At 37.8% G+C, this 20,537-nt stretch overlaps 1 protein-coding gene across 1 annotated transcript in view; it reads right to left on the reverse strand.

The window, feature by feature from the left end:
- Positions 1–20,537, reverse strand: part of map3k2 (mitogen-activated protein kinase kinase kinase 2) — a 48,932-nt gene that overhangs the window by 26,455 nt on the left and 1,940 nt on the right. Inside the window, exons 2-6 of the mRNA XM_066688528.1 lie at positions 10,140–10,212; positions 6,516–6,634; positions 6,014–6,054; positions 3,869–3,968; positions 3,211–3,324 (exon numbers count right to left, since the gene is read on the reverse strand). Of these exons, the coding sequence (XP_066544625.1) occupies positions 3,211–3,324; positions 3,869–3,968; positions 6,014–6,054; positions 6,516–6,634; positions 10,140–10,194 (429 nt within the window). The 5' untranslated portion in view covers positions 10,195–10,212. The remainder of the gene's footprint in view (positions 1–3,210; positions 3,325–3,868; positions 3,969–6,013; positions 6,055–6,515; positions 6,635–10,139; positions 10,213–20,537) is intronic.

Below are 20,537 nucleotides of genomic sequence, written 5' to 3' on the forward strand. Positions count from 1 at the left end.
CCACTCAACAACCGTAGGATGACATGAAGTGACCTACAAAAAGAATGGCAAACGGCAGCTGGGGTGAAGTGCACGGCGAGGATGGTTCGAAACAGGCTCCTAGGGGCAGGGCTGAAATCGTGCAAAGCTAGAAAAAAGCCCTTCAATGACAAGCAAAGAAGAGCCAGGCTGAGGTTTGCAAAAGACCATACGGTCCAATCCTTAGAGGACTGGAGTAAGATAATCTTCTCTGATCAGTCCAATTTTCAGCTTTGCCCAACACCTGGTCGTCTAATGGTTAGATGGAGACCTGGAGAGGCCAAGTGATGATCTGGGGGTGCTTCAGCAAGGCTGGAATCGGGAAGATTTGTCTTTGGGAAGGATGCATGAATCAAGCCATGTACAAGGTTGACCTGCAAGAAAACTTCCTTCTGCTCTGACAATGTTCCCCAACTCTAAGGATTGGTTTTTCCAGCAGGACAATGCTCCATGCCACACAGACAGGTCAATCAAGGTGTGGATGGAGGACCACCAGATCAAGACTCTGTCATGGCCAGCCCAATCTCCAGACCAGAACCCCATTGAAAACCTCTGGAATGTGATCAATAAGAAGATGGATGGTCACAAGCCATCAAACAAACCCGAGCTGCTTGAATTTTTGCGCCAGGAGAGCATGCCAAGACGCATCAAAGCTGTGATTGAAAGTCATGGCTATTCTACCAAATATTGATTTCTGAACTCTTCCTAAGCTAAAATATTAATATTGTGTTGTTTAAAAATGAATATGAACTTATTTTCTTGCAGTTTTCGAGGTCTGATAACACTGCATCTTTTTTGATATTTTGACCAGTTGTCATTTTCTACAAATAACTGCTCTAAATGACAATTTTTAATTAGAATTTGGGAGAAATGCTGTCAGAAATGTTCATTTAACCCAAACACATACCTATAAATAGTAAAACCAGAGAAACTGATAATTTTGCAGTGGTCTTTTTTCCAGAGCTGTATATACATCTTAATGTAATAATTTAGTACTGGAACAATTACTTGAAGGTTTCAAATACTTGATTATGATGATTATATTTATTAGCTGATGCCCTTATCCACGGCAACTTACAACTGTTAATAGGTCTGGGTGATATGACTTAAAAATAATATCTCGATATTTTTAGAAGTTTGGGTGATACACGATATATATCTTGAGACATTAAAACAACAAGTATTTTGTTAATCATTAAATATGCAAAACTAACAAATACTACATGCAGGCTGTCATGGTAAATATATACAGAATGCAACACAACAGTGCAAGTGTGATTACTATTACGTGTGTTATGTTGTTATGGGATTATATATATATACACACAGTATGATTTACTGTCACATAACAACAATAACAATATTAATCATGCAACACATGCGCTGTAAAATGGTATAGATTCAGGCAGATTTACCACATCCGGGTTTATACAGAGGCGCATTTAACATCTGCTAGACAGGTACATTTCTTCTCTGACTGACGCGTTTCGATTCGAGCATAATATGAAACGATAGACGCTTTTCTATCGTCACACGATATATATATTGTCATATCACACAGCCCTAATTGTTACAATATAGCACATTATACAACTACCCATTTAAACAGCAGGGTTTTTAATGGAGCAATCTAGCTAAAGTCCCGGTAAAGCTGCACCGTATTATTAGTGGTTATTGAGCTGGGATTTTCAACTACACAGTACACACCACGAAGTGTGCAGAGGAGTAATATATAAAGAGGATCTGGCTCTTTAAGATCATCTTTACAGAACAAAACTAATTGAAGGATATACGAAGACATTACTGCTGCGTGTGAAAAAAATATTTAAAAGAAAGCTTCTGTATTGTGCTAAAAACATGTGAAAAGGCAACACAGAGCCTTAAATCAAGCAGAGTAAAAATAAGGCTTATTGTGCAAAGTATGCTTAAAATGACTTGGTTATATTGAATGAATATATGATACTGGATGTCAGTAAATGAATACTCTACTCTATGCTATTAATATATGCTCAAGAATCACTTAAATCCTTAGTCTTTTTTTTTTGCACTCACTGAAATCTGATTGGATTACTTATTTATGAATGAACACAATACCTGTGGGCTATAGTGGAACCAGGGCTGAAATACAGTGGCTGCTTTTATTGAAGCTCTAAGGATTGCATTAAGTTGGTATCACAACATTACAGCAAAACAAAGACCACATCATCACCGTGGACAATAACAGCAAAGTATCATAACTGTGTTTGACACAGCATACAGCCAACACACTGCGCCTGTCCTATAAAGAGCATCTCTGTCACAGCACAATTAATTCATACACAACCACTTTATTTTTAAGTCATACAAATAAAATACTAATAATAAACTCTTGTTGAGTTTGTCATGTTAGCTTACGTTTTTTAACAGCAGTTGCTTTTGACCTGCCTGTAATGCTGCATAGCAGAGGGGTATAGCTAGAAAACAAAATGTCAACATCAACTAGAATGGCAGAGTCCGAGTTCAATTAACACAGACTTAAGAACATAAGAAAGTTTACAAACGAGAGGAGGCCATTCGACCCATCGTGCTTGTTTGGTGTCCATTAATATCTATGTGATCCAAGGATCCTATCCAGTCTATTTTTAAATGTTCCCAAACTTTCAGCTTCTACCACATCGCTGGGTAGTTTATTCCAGATTGTGACTACTTGACAGGAATGCATTATTATTATTATTATTATTATTATTATTATTATTAAATATATTATAGTTGTTGGATTGTAACACAGTTAATCTCTAAATTAATGGGGATGCTTTTTCGTTATATTGTCCGCACAGTAACAGGACACGCAGTGATGTCGCTGTGGTCTATGTTTTGCTGTAATGTCATTAATCCATTAACTTTCCTACTGCAAAGCAGTTTTACAAGTTGCAGCCTTTTGTATAAACTGTACTAATGAAGCAACTCAAATCCAATCGAATATTTTAATTCCACCTATGGTCAGGTAAGATGCACAACATATGTAGCACCTTTAAGTTGATGTGTTTTTGGAATAATACAAAAATAAATCTGAAACTCCATTTAAAAGGACTATAGGGCTTATCTCAGCAATGGGGGAAAATGTAGCCTGTGCAGTTTATGTTGCTATACCCTCCCCATTAGAAATCTCAGAGCAATGATCATGGGGTCTTCTAAGAATCCTCTCCATCTTACCTGATTGTTTCCATGCAAAACTAACAGTATCTTCAGGCTCTTCATGTGGACACTACGATCCAGCAGCTCAACAGCCTTGTCCAGGTCATCCTGTGTGGTTAGAGGGATCACCAGCTAGAAACAGAAGAGATGGAACGATTCAAATAGAATCTAAAGGTCCCTTTCTGTATGGCTGTATTTTATATATATATCAGGAGAAGACAGGGCTCATGTCATTATTTTCACTATTTTCTGACAATCAATCATCTTATACATTATAGTGGGACACGGTTAAGGTTTCCCAACCAAGTCCAAGATCCTTGTCCTAGCTAACCGCAGCCTTCACCGCTCTAGTTCTTCCTACCCTTAGACTCTCCATAGATCATCTGCTGGTGTCTTCACTTCAAGTAATGGCCCATTTTAAAATAAAATATTTAGACACACAGACACACAGACACATAGTAACTCAGAAGGAGTAATACATTTAAATTGTCTCCTTTTATGTTTAATACAAAACTTACCAATGCACAATTTATGTTGACCTTGAAATATAAATCAAATGCATTGTATATTGTACTGGGGAAGGATAAACCTCTTTAATTAAATTTCTTTAAAAACAGTACAGAAAAGATTTATATATATTTAAAACATTTTAATAATGAAAACCTCTGATGACTACCTCATTATTTGTGTAATGTAGGTCCATTGCTTGACCAAAGGCAACCTTTGCTTTAGAAATGAGGTCATCTAGCTTCACAGGACGGGGAAACTGGAGAATTCTAAAACACAAGTATATGTATGGCATCGGTCACATCTTATTTACAACACAATTACAAATGAAAAGATTTGTATTATGTTATTAAAAATTAACAAACAGTGAACATTTAAGTATTAAACAAGAAACATGTGGTATTTTTTTGTTTTAAGAAACAAACATTTACAACGCATAACCTTTAAAGAATACAGAATAAGAACGGTGAAAGTATTCATCCTATTCATTATTTTAATGAGCACAATCATTTTCACATAGAGTGGGAGGAGTATTTTTTTCACAGTGAATGACAAATGTGTGTTTAGTTAGCAATGCACATGGCTCTAGCAAGAAATGGAAATGTGGAAAGACATTTTAGAATGGTTCAGAAAAACTATTACGTAGAATTTTACATTAAAACTGAATAAAGTTTAAATAATTTAAGTGAACTTAGATTATGGTTAAACTTGGGCTCAGGAATAAACAACCAAATCCAAGGGTGCAACAATTTCTTCATTTGATGTCAGCAATGTGAATGCTAAACAAAGGAAACCATCTGAAGTGAGTGAACTTTATCAAAAACAAAAAGGAAGCTGTCTGCAATACTGCATGAGACTGGTTCTCACCAAGTACACACCGAGCTTCAAGAAACTGACTGTTGACATGCAATGCTAAGCATCTCACTGGTGGGATATACACTCACCTAAAGGATTATTAGGAACACCATACTAATACTGCGTTTGACCCCCTTTCGCCTTCAGAACTGCCTTAATTCTACGTGGCATTGATTCAACAAGGTGCTGAAAGCATTCTTTAGAAATGTTGGCCCATATTGATAGGATAGCATCTTGCAGTTGATGGAGATTTGTGGGATGCACATCCAGGGCACGAAGCTCCCGTTCCACCACATCCCAAAGATGCTCTTTTGGGTTGAGATCTGGTGACTGTGGGGGCCAGTTTAGTACAGTGAACTCATTGTCATGTTCAAGAAACCAATTTGAAATGATTGGAACTTTGTGACATGGTGCATTATCCTGCTGGAAGTAGCCATCAGAGGATGGGTACATGGTGGTCATAAAGGGATGGACATGGTCAGAAACAATGCTCAGGTAGGCCGTGGCATTTAAACGATGCCCAATTGGCACTAAGGGGCCTAAAGTGTGCCAAGAAAACATCCCCCACACCATTACACCACCACCACCAGCCTGCACAGTGGTAACAAGGCATGATGGATCCATGTTCTCATTCTGTTTACGCCAAATTCTGACTCTACCATCTGAATGTCTCAACAGAAATGGAGACTCATCAGACCAGGCAACATTTTTCCAGTCTTCAACTGTCCAATTTTGGTGAGCTTGTGCAAATTGTAGCCTCTTTTTCCTATTTGTAGTGGAGATGAGTGGTACCCGGTGGGATCTTCTGCTGTTGTAGCCCATCCGCCTCAAGGTTGTACGTGTTGTGGCTTCACAAATGCTTTGCTGCATACCTCGGTTGTAACAAGTGGTTATTTCAGTCAAAGTTGCTCTTCTATCAGCTTGAATCAGTCGGCCCATTCTCCTCTGACCTCTAGCATCAACAAGGCATTTTTGTTGCCCACAGGACTGCCGCATACTGGATGTTTTTCCCTTTTCACACCATTCTTTGTAAACCCTAGAAATGGTTGTGCGTGAAAATCCCAGTAACTGAGCAGATTGTGAAATACTCAGACCGGCCCGTCTGGCACCAACAACCATGCCACGCTCAAAATTGCTTAAATCACCTTTCTTTCCCATTCAGACATTCAGTTTGGAGTTCAGGAGATTGTCTTGACCAGGACCACACCCCTAAATGCATTGAAGCAACTGCCATGTGATTGGTTGATTAGATAATTGCATTAATGAGAAATTGAACAGGTGTTCCTAATAATCCTTTAGGTGAGTGTATATGTGTGTAATATATATATATAATATATATATATTCACACACACACACATATACATATATACATACACACACACACACATATATATATATAACCTGTAGAAGTTGTCTTTTTAATATGAATTCTGAAATTGAAATACAGTAATGTCTCACCTCTTTTCACCTCTATATTCAAACTTCACTCGGACATCATTCTGAAAACACAAAATGATACAATAATACTATAGAAATTAAAACGGTTACTTCTCTAAACTTTCAAAAATCTGTGTAAAGTTAAAAATATTAATGATGAATTGATAACTGCAGCTTGAAATGAAGAATAGATTTGGCTGATTAAACTATAAGAACTGTTGTAGCTGCTCTTCAATATTAAGTGTAAATCAGCTCAGTTATTCTGTACCTTGCCCTGGAAAAAAGTAGTCAAATCACTTTGAGATGCACAAATAAAAGCTAGTCCAACTAAGATATGATTCAATCAGAATAAAAATATAATATTAGCCCAAGCCCCTTTGTACACCATGTCCACAATTTTTTATCTCTTGTAAATTCTATTTAACAAACTTTAAAACCTGATGGATTCAACACTGAGGGTTCAGCAAACAAGAAGCTTGGATTTCCCATCCTGAATGAAAAGCTTCCTTACCACACACTTTACCTGATTCTTGGGAGACGAGGCCTTGGGCTTCCCCAAGTCAGAGAGAGCAATGGCAGGGCGGCTGGCCCTGTGTAGCTCAGCCAGGTCCTGCATGATTGAGTTCAAAACTTCCTGCTCATCTGCCATGAAAAAAACAAAACATGACAACCAGTTCAGAATCAGAAGATTACACAGCCCTGATCATGTGTGCCATGATACACTGTATAATATGCTTTGGTATGTTCTCTGAAATACAATAAATTATTGAATGCAGAATTGCAAATAGAACCTTTCTAGTTGGAAATAAATTGTATAATAACATTCATTATAACCATGTTTGGTAAATTAAGTATTGTACTGAGCGCTTTACAAATAAATTGCATTGCAAGTATGCCAACCATTGATATATATGGATGTCACACTGTTAAATGATAGCAGGGAGTGAAGAAACCGGAAAATTGGTTTCCTAGCATTTTAGCACACAAATCAAAGCCCCGTGCAGTGCTACATATTGATTCAACTGATCTGTACATGTTATTTTTCATGAAAAAGCTGGGCTTGCATAGTTTTTTATATTTTATGTCTGTATATTGGCGACATCTTCTGGGTGATTAGAAACATTAGAAACAGGCTTTATCATTTGTAATGAACAGTTAGGATGGCAAAGTGAGACTCAGGATGTCAGGATTAGTCTTGAGGAATGTAGCGTTATGTTGGGTGTATTTGGATAAGAGCATTTGGGCTCTGAGCTGAAGCACTGATCTAAAGAAGACCTCTCCCCCCCAAAGTTATCAGATTTCCTTAGCTCATCAGCTTGGAACTGGTTTGCATCAAAGTGACAGTTTTGTGGGAGGATGGCACCGAGAATGGGCCGAATGGTTTAGAGTCCTGCTGTGAAATGTCTGGGAGAAAGGGGCCTGTAGGTGATAAAAACTCTTTGAAGTGGATGAGAGCCGAAATCCCGACATAGAGCTACGAACCCAGGCCAACCGGCATTTCCAAAAGATGGCATGGATTGACATCAGTCATAAATCAAGCCCCCTCCAATAGGACACTGGGGGCTGAAACCGAAATCCAATCAAGAACTCAGGGACCAATCACCTATTGATCTGACAGACTATAAGGAACAGCGGAGAGTCTCTCTCTCTCTCTCTCTCTCTCTCTCTCTCTCTCTCTCTCTCTCTCTCTCTCTCTCTCTCTCTCTCTCTCTCTCTCTCTCTCTCTCTCTCTCTCTCTCTCTCTCTCTCTCTCTCTCTCTCTCTCTCTCTCTCTCTCTCTCTCTCTCTCTCTCTCACCTGAACCAGAAACTCGCTGCCACAGCTCAACCTGTAGCTCTGTTCCCAGAACCGGAACCAGAAACCAACTAAGTCTTTGCCAGCAACAGAAGAGTTAAACTGGGAGAAGGAGATTGAGCCGTAGAACAATTCTTTTAAAGGACTTTATTAAATAAAGAACTTTACAGACTGCGCTGCCCACCTGATCAGTGGAGTTTTACAGCTGGACAATTGACTAAGTCGACTGTATACGAAAGTGTCAGTCATTTAAATAGCTATTTGAGTCTTAAGAAACTTGACCCTTGGAACAAACAGGGCACTGCTTTCCTCAAAGACTTTGTCTTCAAATAAGTACGGTGAGAGACCCTGCTTGCCAAGAAGATTTTGTGCACAACCTTGGAGCCTTCAAACCAGTGGAAAATCTGTTTGGAAAAGACTCTACATTCGCGAAACCCCAACTTCCAGGTGCATCGACTGAGTGGAAGTTCTTGGACAAAGCCGAACCGGACCGCCTTTGTTCCAACCACACGCACCTCGTGCCGTGTGCTGTTATCTGAGCCCGAAGCCAGAGAGGCCTCTCTGCGACGAAGTTCAGATAAGTTTAACAGTTTGGAGTTCATGATTCATGACATTTGAGAAATCAATTAGAAATGTTAATCTGTGATTCATAACTCTAGAATGTGTAATATCATTTAGTTTTCTTAAATATAAATGTGTGTTGCATTAAACGGTTTTGTTGATAATTTTAGAAATAAAAACTGTCAACACCGAGAAATATCTTCTCATTCCCGTTTAACTGTTTAGTCTGAAATTGACACAAGTTAATAGACATTAGATTATTGGTGGCCTTGCCTATCCTTAATCATTGAATAATAATCAGTTAAGGGAAATTGTGGTAACAAGTAATGATAGGATCTTTCTCGGCACCTAAACGTAAATGAGACTGAAATATATATAACGAGAAGTTACCTGACATAAATACTAACCTGCGTAGTTATTTAATGTCTGACTAATAATACTAACGAGAGACTCCCCTTCGTCTTACTAACCGGTATTGTAGTCAATGCGTTTATAACCTTTTTTTGTTTAACGATTTGTGTTATCATATGCGATCCCATGGTCTTTGATTTGGTCACGGAAGTGATTTGTCTTTGATTTATTGATCTAGAGTTGAATTTTAATTAGTTTTTCCCTTTTGTATAATTAGTGTAGTGCTACATTTAGTCTTTGTTTTGAATAAATTTGACAATTTATATCTTTGGAATTGGTGTCTGCGTCCAATTATTACAGAAATTGAGTTCTACAAGATTCCAGGATTCGTGATAAGGTGATACTATAAATTCACGTCTTTAATTGAATTTTATAAGTGTACCTTACGCTACAGGGACAAAAAGGATTTTAGTAACCAGTTCAAACCGTGGTCTTGCAAAGTTATTCCTCTGAGATTGTGTACACATGGTACAGTGGTAAAAAAGAAAAAAATACATCATTACATAAATAAATAAATAAGGGGAATGCCATATGACACAAGATCCAATTACTTGTGCACTTCCCATTTGTTTGATTTTAATTGTATGTTCCCACTTGTTTTGTAGTATGTAAAAGTACATTCATGTTGAGGTCAAATAACCAAAAAGCTGCCCGAGTTTGAATGCTAGTTTATATAATGTTAACTGTAAGGCACCACTAAAATCTTGTTAAGTAAATTACGTGAAAGAACACTATTTAATTTAAATTTTATATATATGTATGTGTTTTTTCTGAATATTTTTGCAGAAAACTATTTTCTTGTTGCAGATTTTAGGGAATTTTGTTAGTGATTTACTAGATAACACACATTAAATACATTTTAAAAAACTAGGCTGACTAAATTAATGCATGGCCAATGGTCTTATTTTAAGCAAGTTTGCACATAAAGTAACGTTTAGCATTTTAACCTAATGGCACCCAGCAGGACCTTGGCAAGTTTCCGAATGAACAACAGGTCTATTCATGGACTATCAAAAGATGTCAAGCATGAGATACATGCTGATGTGAGTGGATGAATGGAGATATAGACACTCATGGCACACACATGGTTTGCATTTGGCTTTGCCAAGTATAAAGATAAAAAGATCAAAGCTGTCTCTAGAAAGCTTTCTATTGTATTATATATATCCCAATAGATAACTATGCATAACCTTCATGTGAAAAGTCGGGCAGGTAGCCTTTATTGGGAGGGAAAGTAAAATTTCAAGGTACCTGGGAAAACAGAATTTACAAATTTGCCTATGTCAGACCCTGTATATGTTTAATGATTCACACCAATAATTCTTACACTGTCTACTTCAGCACTAAACTGGTCTTTATGATGAAATCCTGCTATTCTTACCCATCATTGCAGCACGCTGACCGACCCAGGTTTCAAGAAAAGAGGATTCTCCCATCAGCAGTCTCTTTTCTCCCTAAAGAACAGAAAGAGTCATGACAGGTTAATAAACTTACAGAATACATTGCACAGAATTCACTGCACTGGTTTATTCTCACAAGTAATAATTAATTCCTGAATTACAACCACAATATAGGGACAGGAAGGTGTTCTCTAAGAATTCAGAGGTCAGGGCCAAATATAATAAGCAATACATACAGTAGAGGTGGAATGCATTCACACCCTTAATTTATTTAATTTATTTTTAGCGATTAATTCAGTTTAAAATAAAATGGTTAATCAAAGTATACTCATTCATCAATAGTCCGTGAAAGTTTTACACAGCCCATGAAGCTGAAAATTTTAGAACATTTAAAAATAGACTAGACGAGATCCTTGGATCACAAATGGACACTAAATGAGCATGATGGGTCGAATGGCCTCCTCTCATCTGTAAACTTTATGTTCTTCTTATATGGGCCATTTTCACAAAATGTGACCAATAACAGAAAAAAAAGTTTTAATTGTTTGTATTAATGAAAACAACTGTCAAAACAGCAAAGAACATAAGAAAGTTTACAAACGAGAGGAGGCCATTCAACCCATCATGCTCGTTTGTAATTCAAAGCATGAATAACAAATTTTCTGACTATCAATGCATCAAGGTACCTCCATAATAAACAACCATTTTAATACAATGAGATTGAAGTAGAGAAATTGAGAAATCACAACAGGAACTAGAGGTCAACCGATTTATCGGTCAGTTGATTAAATCGTGGCCGATAACAGCTTTTTGAAACTAATCAAAAACGAAAGCCGATAATGGATGATAGTTTTTTGGGGTTGTATGCATGAATATCCTTGTTATAGGGGAGTAACACAGCCTCTATTGGTGAAATTAAAAACATCACTGACTCCCACATGGAGTTTATTGCCACATGTGACTTGGCTCAGCCTGCAGACGCTGCTGGCTAGAACTTCAAATTGATGCTCGCTTAACGAGGTACGTAAACAAAAAAAGTTGTCGTGACAAAGTCAATCAAACATTGAAAACAAACAAAATAAAATGGAAGGTACTTTTTTTATGACTCTGGCAGTATTATAGCTACTTAGCACTTATATCCCGAAAACCTACTTTCAGACAGCAAAATATATCCACCGGATTATTTTTTCTACCGAAGATACACTGATCAGCCATAACATTATGACCACTGACAGGTGAAGTGAATAACATTGATAATCTCATTATCATGGCACCTGTCAGTGGGTGGGATATATTAGGCAGCAAGTGAACATTTTGTCCACAAAGTTGATGTGTTAGAAACAGGAAAAATGGGCAAGCGTAAGGATCTGAGCGACATTGACATTGACAAGGACCAAATTGTGATGGCTATATGACTGGCTCAGAGCATCTCCAAAACTGCAGCTCTTGTGGGTTGTTCACGGTCTACAGTGGTCAGTACCTATCAAAAGTTGACCAAGGAAGGAAAAGCGGTGAACTGGTGACAGGGTCATGGGCGGCCAAGGCTCACTGATGCACGTGGGGAGCGAAGGCTGGCCCATGTGGTCCAATTCAACAGACAAGCTACTGTAGTTCAAATTGCTGAAAAAGTTAATGCTGGTTGTGATAGAAAGGTGTCAGAACATAAAGTGCATCGCCGTTTGTTGCGTATGGGGATGCGTAGCCACAGACCAGTCAGGGTGCCTATGCTGACCCCTGTCCACTGCCAAAAGCGCCTACATTGGGCACGTGAGCATCAGAACTGGACCACAGAGCAATGGAAGAAGGTGGCCTGGTCTGATGAATCACGAGTGCAAGCTGTTGACTTCAAATTGACCTCCAAATTCCCCAGATCTCAATCCAATCGAGCATCTGTGGGATGTGCTGGACAAACAAGTCTGATCCATGGAGGCCCCACCTCGCATCTTACAGGACTTAAAGGATATACTGCTAACGTCTTGGTGCCAGATACCACAGCACACCTTCAGAGGTCTAGTGGAGTCCATCCTGGGTCAGGGCTGTTTTGGCGGCAAAAAGGGGACCTACACAATATTAGGCAGGTGGTCATAATGTTATGGCTGATTGGTGTATGTGTGTGTTATTGTAATGAAATGCATGTTTTTTATTATTATTATTAGCAACCGTATGCTATCCAAAATGGAGATATCGAATATTTTGCTTTTGACAACTTAAAAAGAAAGACATGAACAAAGACCAGTATACAAAATAATATTTATAAATATAAATGTATAACTTTTCATACAATTACTGTGCAAATATTTAACACAGTAACATCAAAACACTAGAAGATCTGTGAAAGAGAGCAATCCCATGTATAAGATACACGACTATGATTTGAGGAAAACGAAATGGGAGGTAAGAAATACGAGACTGAAAGGAATTTTTTTAATTAATGTTTAATATTTAATTAATGGCTTTTGCCAATTTACCACAGTTTTGTGTACAAGACAGTAGACGTAAACTGTCGCTTCTCTGGCTCCCCTCTCCTGTCCAACTTCCTATCTGCTGTTCAAGCTTCCCAGTGATGTCATAGATGTTGTCATGCGACTCCTTCTTGCTCTCTGATTGGATACTTGTCCAGGGCGATTTCATGAAAATAGGACTCTGCTCTGTTGCTTGAAATCGCATGAAATCGGATGAAATCGGATTTCTTGCAATTTCACAGTGAAATTTCAATGGCATTTTGAGGAAATCCTGGGCTGCATTCGGATTTCATGAAATCGGATTTCATGGAAATTTCATAGTGTATCGTGCCCTTCATGTTTACATCTACATGCGTTATTTTTTCTTTTTTCAGAAATAAGAAAGCAGTTCCAATAAAAAAAAAAATCTACAAAATGCAAAGTGTGAAATACAGTATTGTGTCTCTGTTTTAGCAGAGACAGTGCATGTGCCAGTACTGAGCCTGTGTGAGAGGTGGGACAGTCAGGTGAGCAGTAGCTCATGCCCCCAGGCCACACAGCTGACCACAGCCTCTGTGAGCCTCTCAGCGCCTGCAGCTTTATTTACATATCTACAGCTAGCAATTTTATCTGAAAATAAGTACCTAAAGTTTGTTTTTACTAGAATTTCATTATTTGTAGTTTATATTCATCGATGTTCCAAAAAGGGTAATGTTGAATTAATGGTGTGATTTTTTCAAAAATCAATTCAATCAACTCCCATATTTTGCATCAAATTTTCATAATTTTCCAGAATTTAGACTTATTTTATAATTTATTTGGAATTGATCAATTTTATTTGTTATTTATTATATTCTATATTGATTAAAAAGGGAAAAAATATATATAAAAATCGGCTGATTAAATCGGACATCGGCTTTTCCCCCAACCTCATTATCATTATCAATATCGGTTTTGAAAATCTACTATTGGTCAACCTCTAATAGAAACATATTGACAGGAAAGTAGCTGTACTAGAAATGCTGTCTTTAGTCTAGGTATGTTACTATCTCTCTCTCTCTCTCTCTCTCATATATATATATTACAACACACACACACACACACACACATCATACATACATATGCCTATAGAAAGTCTACACTGCCATTCAAAGTTTTTACCTTTTGATGCTTGTAGCCCGAAATTAAAATGCATTTTTCTTAATTTATCCATACATTCTAACCAACAACTTCAAAGTGAAAAAACAATATTCTAAAAATTTGAAGAAAAGACATTCCAAATAAAATCTGAATTGCTTGGATGGATAAGTGTCCAACACCCTTGCTAAAGCAATCCTAAATTAGCTCAGGTGTAAACAACCATCTTCAAAATCACACACTAAGTTAAATGGTCTCCAACTGTGTTTAACTGTAATGATTCACATGATTTCAGGATAACTTCATCAGTTCTTGTAAGTTCCCTCTGCTGGGCAGGGTAATGCATTTCAAAACAAAGACTCAACCATGAGCACCAAGGAGCTTTCTAAAGACCATCGTGACAAAATTGTTCAAAGCCACAGAGCAGGGGACGGATGGGTATTTATAAAAAAAAAAAAAAGCCTTGAATATCCCTTGGAGCATGGTCAAGATAATTAATAAGACCATGACTGGTCAAAACGTGCATGGGACAAGAATATCCCTTGCACTCCAAAAATCTGGCGTGTATGGTAGGGTGGCAAGAAAGAAGCCATTACTCAAGAAAGCCCATCTGAAACACTCAGGGATTCTGTAGCCATGTGCAAAAAAGATTTGTTGTCCGACTAAACTAAAAAAAATTTCAGTATGGAAAGAAGTTGTATAACTATTGTATTATTCTCATGAATAATATTTTACCCCTTATAGTACAAATACACATGGAAAATGTGGACAACTTTCCTGCATTGTTTGTAAGGTATGTCCAGGTATGTGGAAAGAAAAAAGATAAAATTTAATAATAAAATAGAATGTCTTCCGGTGTACAACTGAACTTCAAAATCATCCTCATTTTATAATCAAAAAAACTTGTCAATGTCTTTACCATTACTGGGCAGTTTTTGTGAAAATGGCCTATATGTTGGGGTGGGGGGGTGGGGGGTGAATAATCTTCATTTGTAACTACTATTATCGTTAGATGTCATATGGGCAGCGCCTAAACGCTATTCGTAATGGCGGGGTTTCAGCGTGATCTTAAGACATGAAGAGGTGTTTAAGGCAAGCTCTTCAAGCAAATAAAAATGTGCACAAATCATTATGACAAACGATAAGAGCACAAAAAAGTTTTTAACCTTATACAATGATCATGAGTTGATAAGACAGTCACTACTGTAGTACAAGTTTCCATCTTTTTTAGCTAAAGTATTTTAGATTTTAGTCTCTAGTTCAAATCATTGACTGGCAAAGTAATTTGTTTATAAAAGGTTAGAGAAAATAATTAGGACCTGTATGTATGCATAGAAATACATATAGACATACATACATAAACAAGGGGAACGATGTGCAATATGAGATCCAACTACTTGTGTACTTTGTTTTTGTTTAGTTTTTTCATTTATTTTTCTTTAATCGTTATATTCCTGATCATTTTGTAGTATGTAAAAGTACCTTGACATTGTGGTCAAGTACAATGCATCCGGAAAGTATTCACAGCGCTTCACTTTTTCCACATTTTGTTATGTTAAAGCTTTATTCCAAAATGGATCAAATTCATTATTTTCCTCAAAATTCTACAAACAATACCCCATAATGACAACGTCAAAGAAGTTTGTATGAAATCTTTGCAAATGTATTAAAAATAAAAAACAAGGTCCCACAGTTAACAGTGCATGTCAGAGCACAAACCAAGCCACGAAGTCCAAGGAATTGTCTGTAGACCTCCGAGACAGGATTGTATCGAGGCACAGATCTCGGGAAGGGTACAGAAAAATGTCTGCAGCATTGAAGGTCTTAATGAGCACAATGGCCTCCATCATCCGTAAAAGGAAGACGTTTGGAACCACGAGGACTCTTCCTAGTGCTGGCCGCCCAGCCAAACCGAGCGATCGGGGGAGAAGGGCCTTAGTCAGGGAGGTGACCAAGAACCCGATGGTCACTCTGACAGAGCTCCAGCGTGTCTCTGTGGAGAGAGGAGAACCTTCCAGAAGAACAACCATCTGTGCAGCACTCCACCAATCAGGCTTGCAGGAAGCCACTACTCCACCTGGAGTTTGCCAAAAGGCACCTGAAGGACTCTCAGACCATGAGAAAAAAAGATTGAACTCTTTGGCCTGAATGGCAAGCATCATGTTTGGAGGAAACCAGGCACCGCTCATCACCTGGCCAATACCATCCCTATAGTGAAGCATGGCGGTGGCAGCATCATGCTGTGGGGATGTTTTTCAGCGGCAGGAACTGGGAGACTAGTCAGGATCGAGGGAAAGATGAATGCAGCAATGTACAGAGACGTCCTTGTTGAAAACCTGCTCTAGAGCGCTCTCTGGACCTCAGACTGGGGCGAAGGTTAATCTTCCAACAGGACAACGACCCTAAGCACACAGCCAAGATAACAAAGGAGTGGCTACAGGACAACTCTGTGAATGTTCGAGTGGCCCAGCCAGAGCCCAGACTTGAACCCGATTGAACATCTCTGGAGAGATCTGAAAATGGCTGTGCACCGATGCTCCCCAGCTGTACGTGCTTCAACAAAGTATTGAGCAAAGCCTATGAATACTTATGTACGCGTGCTTTTCTCAAGGATGATCAGTGGAAACAGGATCCACCTGAGCTCAATTTTGAGTGTCATGGCAAAGGCTGTGAATACTTATGTACATGTGCTTTTTTTGTTTTTTATTTTTAATAAATTTGCAAAGATTTCAAACAAACTTCTTTCACATTGTCATTATGGGGTATTGTTTGTAGAATTTTGAGGAAAATAATTAATTTAATCCATTTTGGAATGAGGCTGTAACGTAACGAAATGTAGAAAAAGTGAAGCGCTGTGAATACTTTCCGGATGCACTGTAAACCAAAAAGCTGCCAAGTCTGAATGCTAGTTTATATTAATTTCACCACGCTTCTGGGTGCCTTTCAATTTCCTGTATATTTTTATTAGGGATGTGACGAAGATGACATGAATCCGCATCAGTCGAATGCGGATTTTAAAGCATTAAATCCGTCAAATGCAGATGTGAATGCAGATGCAGATATAGCGTATTTAGCTGTAGGTTAAGGGGCATTTTGTATTTGCCAGTATTACTGTAAAATCAGTTTGCTACAGTTTTTATAAAAAAAAAAAAAAAAATGAAATACTTAACATTTAAATAATGTAAATGTGAAAAAGAGCTGAAACAACGTCAGCTCACAGTCCTAACATTGAATATAATACTTTTATTACTATTATTCACTGTTCAAATTAACAATTGCATGAGATATTTTGAATTAACTGTTCAGATGCAAAAGTTACAATTCAACATGGTTTCTTAAGTTTTTAACATGTATTTAATAACACTATTACTAGTCACTTTACAACTTACATGTAGTTTAGTCTGGTAGTTGTACATTACATTTCAAAAACACAAGCAGTTCTGTTTTGTTAGGCAGTAGCTGCTGTGATGAGCATCACAGGGGGAGTTGACATGCAGGGGTTTTAACTGTGAAGTGATGATACGCGGGCACATTTGGCATCAGTTATGTGGTCAAGAAAAAACGCCCAGAGAAGGACAGGATCACACCCAAATACTTGAAAAAATTGAAAAAAGGAAAAAACTATTCCAAATATAAACAGTATTAATCTTATATATCCTTAAATGGCCACATAATAGAAGTGCAAGATTTCAAGGTAAATTTACTTGCCGATGGACATTTAATTGTAAGCAATGTTGTATTTTATGTAATAATAATGTGCAAAGTTTTTTTTTTCTATTATTATTATGCTTTCTATGTTGTTGGTCTGCTGTGCCCCGTTATATACTTTAGATCGTTTTGTAATCCTACCTTTAATACAATAACACGAAGTATTAAAGCCGCAAGGCACAGCTAACGGTTTAATCTGAACACATTTTCACATGACAGCCATGGATTCCGTGATGGAAGTGTTTTAGGTGTTATTCTTGCGCATGTAAACCAGCCTTTCTGGCATTTTCCTGAAAAAACAGCATGAGAGCTGTACGTAGAGTTAATTTGTGAGAGAGGTTAAAACACACAAGTCGGCTCTGCCATAGATGCCACCAACACTGAAAATACATTCACTTCGTAGGGTGTTACAGAAAAATACACTTCAGCCTATCTTGCAAGAACAGGTAGCTGATACTGGCTCATTTTCCACAACAACAGGCTTTTCTTTCGTTGAATTCTAGACCCCGTTCACACTTGAGATTTAGGCCGGCCCAGGGCCGGGTCAAAACTAGTCCCACTTTTCGACCCGGCCTAATGCCAGCCTAAATGTATATGTGAACGCGCCGGGCCCTAGGCCAGGTGGAAAGAGTCAGCGTGTGACGCAACTCAAGCCCCGCCCCCAGAGACACGTGTCTGAGAGACGTGGATTAAACACAGAGTAAACACGGGCACCAAGACAGCTGCACCGCTGCAGGACACAGTATTGTCTCTGTATTGTTTGAATGTCATATCGATCTATAGCCTTAAATTTACAGATACATTTCGCTAGCTCACATATTTAGATATATTATAAAAGTCTAGGCTAAGTAATGAGTTATAACGTAAACAGTTCAAACTACTCGGTCGATTAAAATAAAAGTGTGTGTAGCTGGTAAACTTGCTATTGTTTTTTCTTGTACCAAGTATGATTGAGGTCTGAAATTTAACAGCATGCATTTTACACGTGGAAATTGCATTGTGAACGGGACCATAACTTTATTAATTATCCGAATTTTGCATTAAAACTATATAAATTTAACCAGGTTTCCATTCTAATCTGTGCATTTTAATATGAGACCAGTTATTTACTATGCAATCCGAAATGCGATTATATTGAGCTGAGCAGTACAATCACAAATGCCAGCGTTAGAGGTGACAACTGGGACGATGCAGAAATGAAAGCGCTGTTTACAATGTGGATGAAGATAAAGTTAAAACAGAAACCGCAGGAAGTGCACAGCGCTGCTGTCTGAGGATATCACTATAGACGCATCACAGAGGCTGCTTTCAATGCAAACGATTGCATAATAATGCGTATGATTTACTGTGATTTAATGCAGATGTGCTAATAAACGTGCTTCACTTTCAGGTGAATTGTATAACAGCACTTTTAAACTTGCAGAAACAAAATATATTAATTTGATTCCACATTGAACCAGCACATTTTTAATTATTTTAGAAAGCTTTGGCTGCAAAGGGTTAAGATTACTTTCAAATACAATATAGAACCGAACAACAGCCAATCAATATTAATAAGTTTTGATTATAAATACAGCGCATACACCTGTAAGCAGACCTAATGTCCTGCGTCACTGGTATGTTTGAGCAGATTTGTTTACTTCCCGGCATGCATTTCGTTTAGGCCGCCTTTTCGCCCGCATATGTTAACGCACTTAGGCCTCCTAAAACCGCAAGTGTGAACGGGGTGACTAAATTTGAGGCGGCCCAGGGCCGGCCTAATAAGTGTGAACGGGGTCTTTGATTAAAATGCTATAAAAAATACATAAATTAGTTATGGCTTAGGTATGGACCGTTACATTCCTGTTCAGACTGTATTGTGATGCCAGCACTGCAGCCAGGTTTTTAAATGTCAGACAATTAGGACACATCATTCAAAACCATTACATTAATTTCTACTTCAATGAGTGGAGCCCTAAAATGCAATTATATTCAATGCATGTTTGGAACTGACTCACTTTACAGTAGTGGAGTTATTCAAATAAGGCCCTCAATGGCAATTTAATTTCATATGTAGAACTAGCCTTAGGCCCAGGCTAAACAAACACTTAGACCCACCCACCACTTGCAAATTAAAAATGGGAGGTTGGGAGGTTGAATTAGGTCAAAGGAAGAATCCTCTGTCCAACAAAGATTTGCTATAAATTGCTGGAATTGGGACTTTATTTTAGAATATGTGGGTGGGTAAAGCTTCTAAATTGGTGTAGGGCTTAATACAAAATTACTTGAAATTTGTTGATATGTATTCCCCGACAATTCCCTTTAAAATGTCTTCACACTCTTTTTATTAAATAATCTTAAATGTATTTGTTTTAATCGAACAGTAGTGCTGCACAAAATTGCACAATCGTCTAATCAGATGGTAATTTCTGGGAAGGGTACAGAACAAATCCAGCTGAGGTGATTGGTATTTGTAATTGAAGAACAGCTGCAAGAGACTTTCTGTTGATTGATCAGAGAAGCAAGAAGAAATTAAGGAAACAAATTCACATGGTGACAGAGCAAGATAAACCCTGGAATCTTGGCTGTGTGAAGAACTCCACTCCTCTCTCACCAGGTTAATCAGTTTTCCCCATTTCTTCCCACCATGCTGACTGATCAATACGACTTCAAAAGTCAGTGTTGTTAAATACCCCAGAAAAAAAAAAAGATTAAGATTCATTTTAATAAAAATAAACATGATTAAATTGTGTGTATGTATTGTTTCTGTATCAGTCAATGATAATGAGAATCAGGTTAATTCCAGGGAGGCTATGAAAGTTTCTGGAAGGCCCAGGCTCTACTGTGTCTTGCAGTAATGACTAAATTACTTAGATTTTCTTAATTTGTCATATATATTACAATTTATAGCTTAACATGCCATTGCCTCAAGATACAGTACACACAATAGTTTAGAACCTAAATAGTTCTACATTTATCACTTGAATAAGATTAGACCAAAATCAGTAGCTCGGAGCTGGCTTGTTACACCATCAAAAAGAAATTGTGGCCCTCCAGGAACACTCCTAGCATAATCCATATTTCAGATAATACTGATGAGTCACAAAATAACCT

Source organism: Amia ocellicauda, chromosome 16 (genome assembly GCF_036373705.1).
Source record: "Amia ocellicauda isolate fAmiCal2 chromosome 16, fAmiCal2.hap1, whole genome shotgun sequence".
In the NCBI taxonomy this organism is placed as follows: domain Eukaryota; kingdom Metazoa; phylum Chordata; class Actinopteri; order Amiiformes; family Amiidae; genus Amia; species Amia ocellicauda.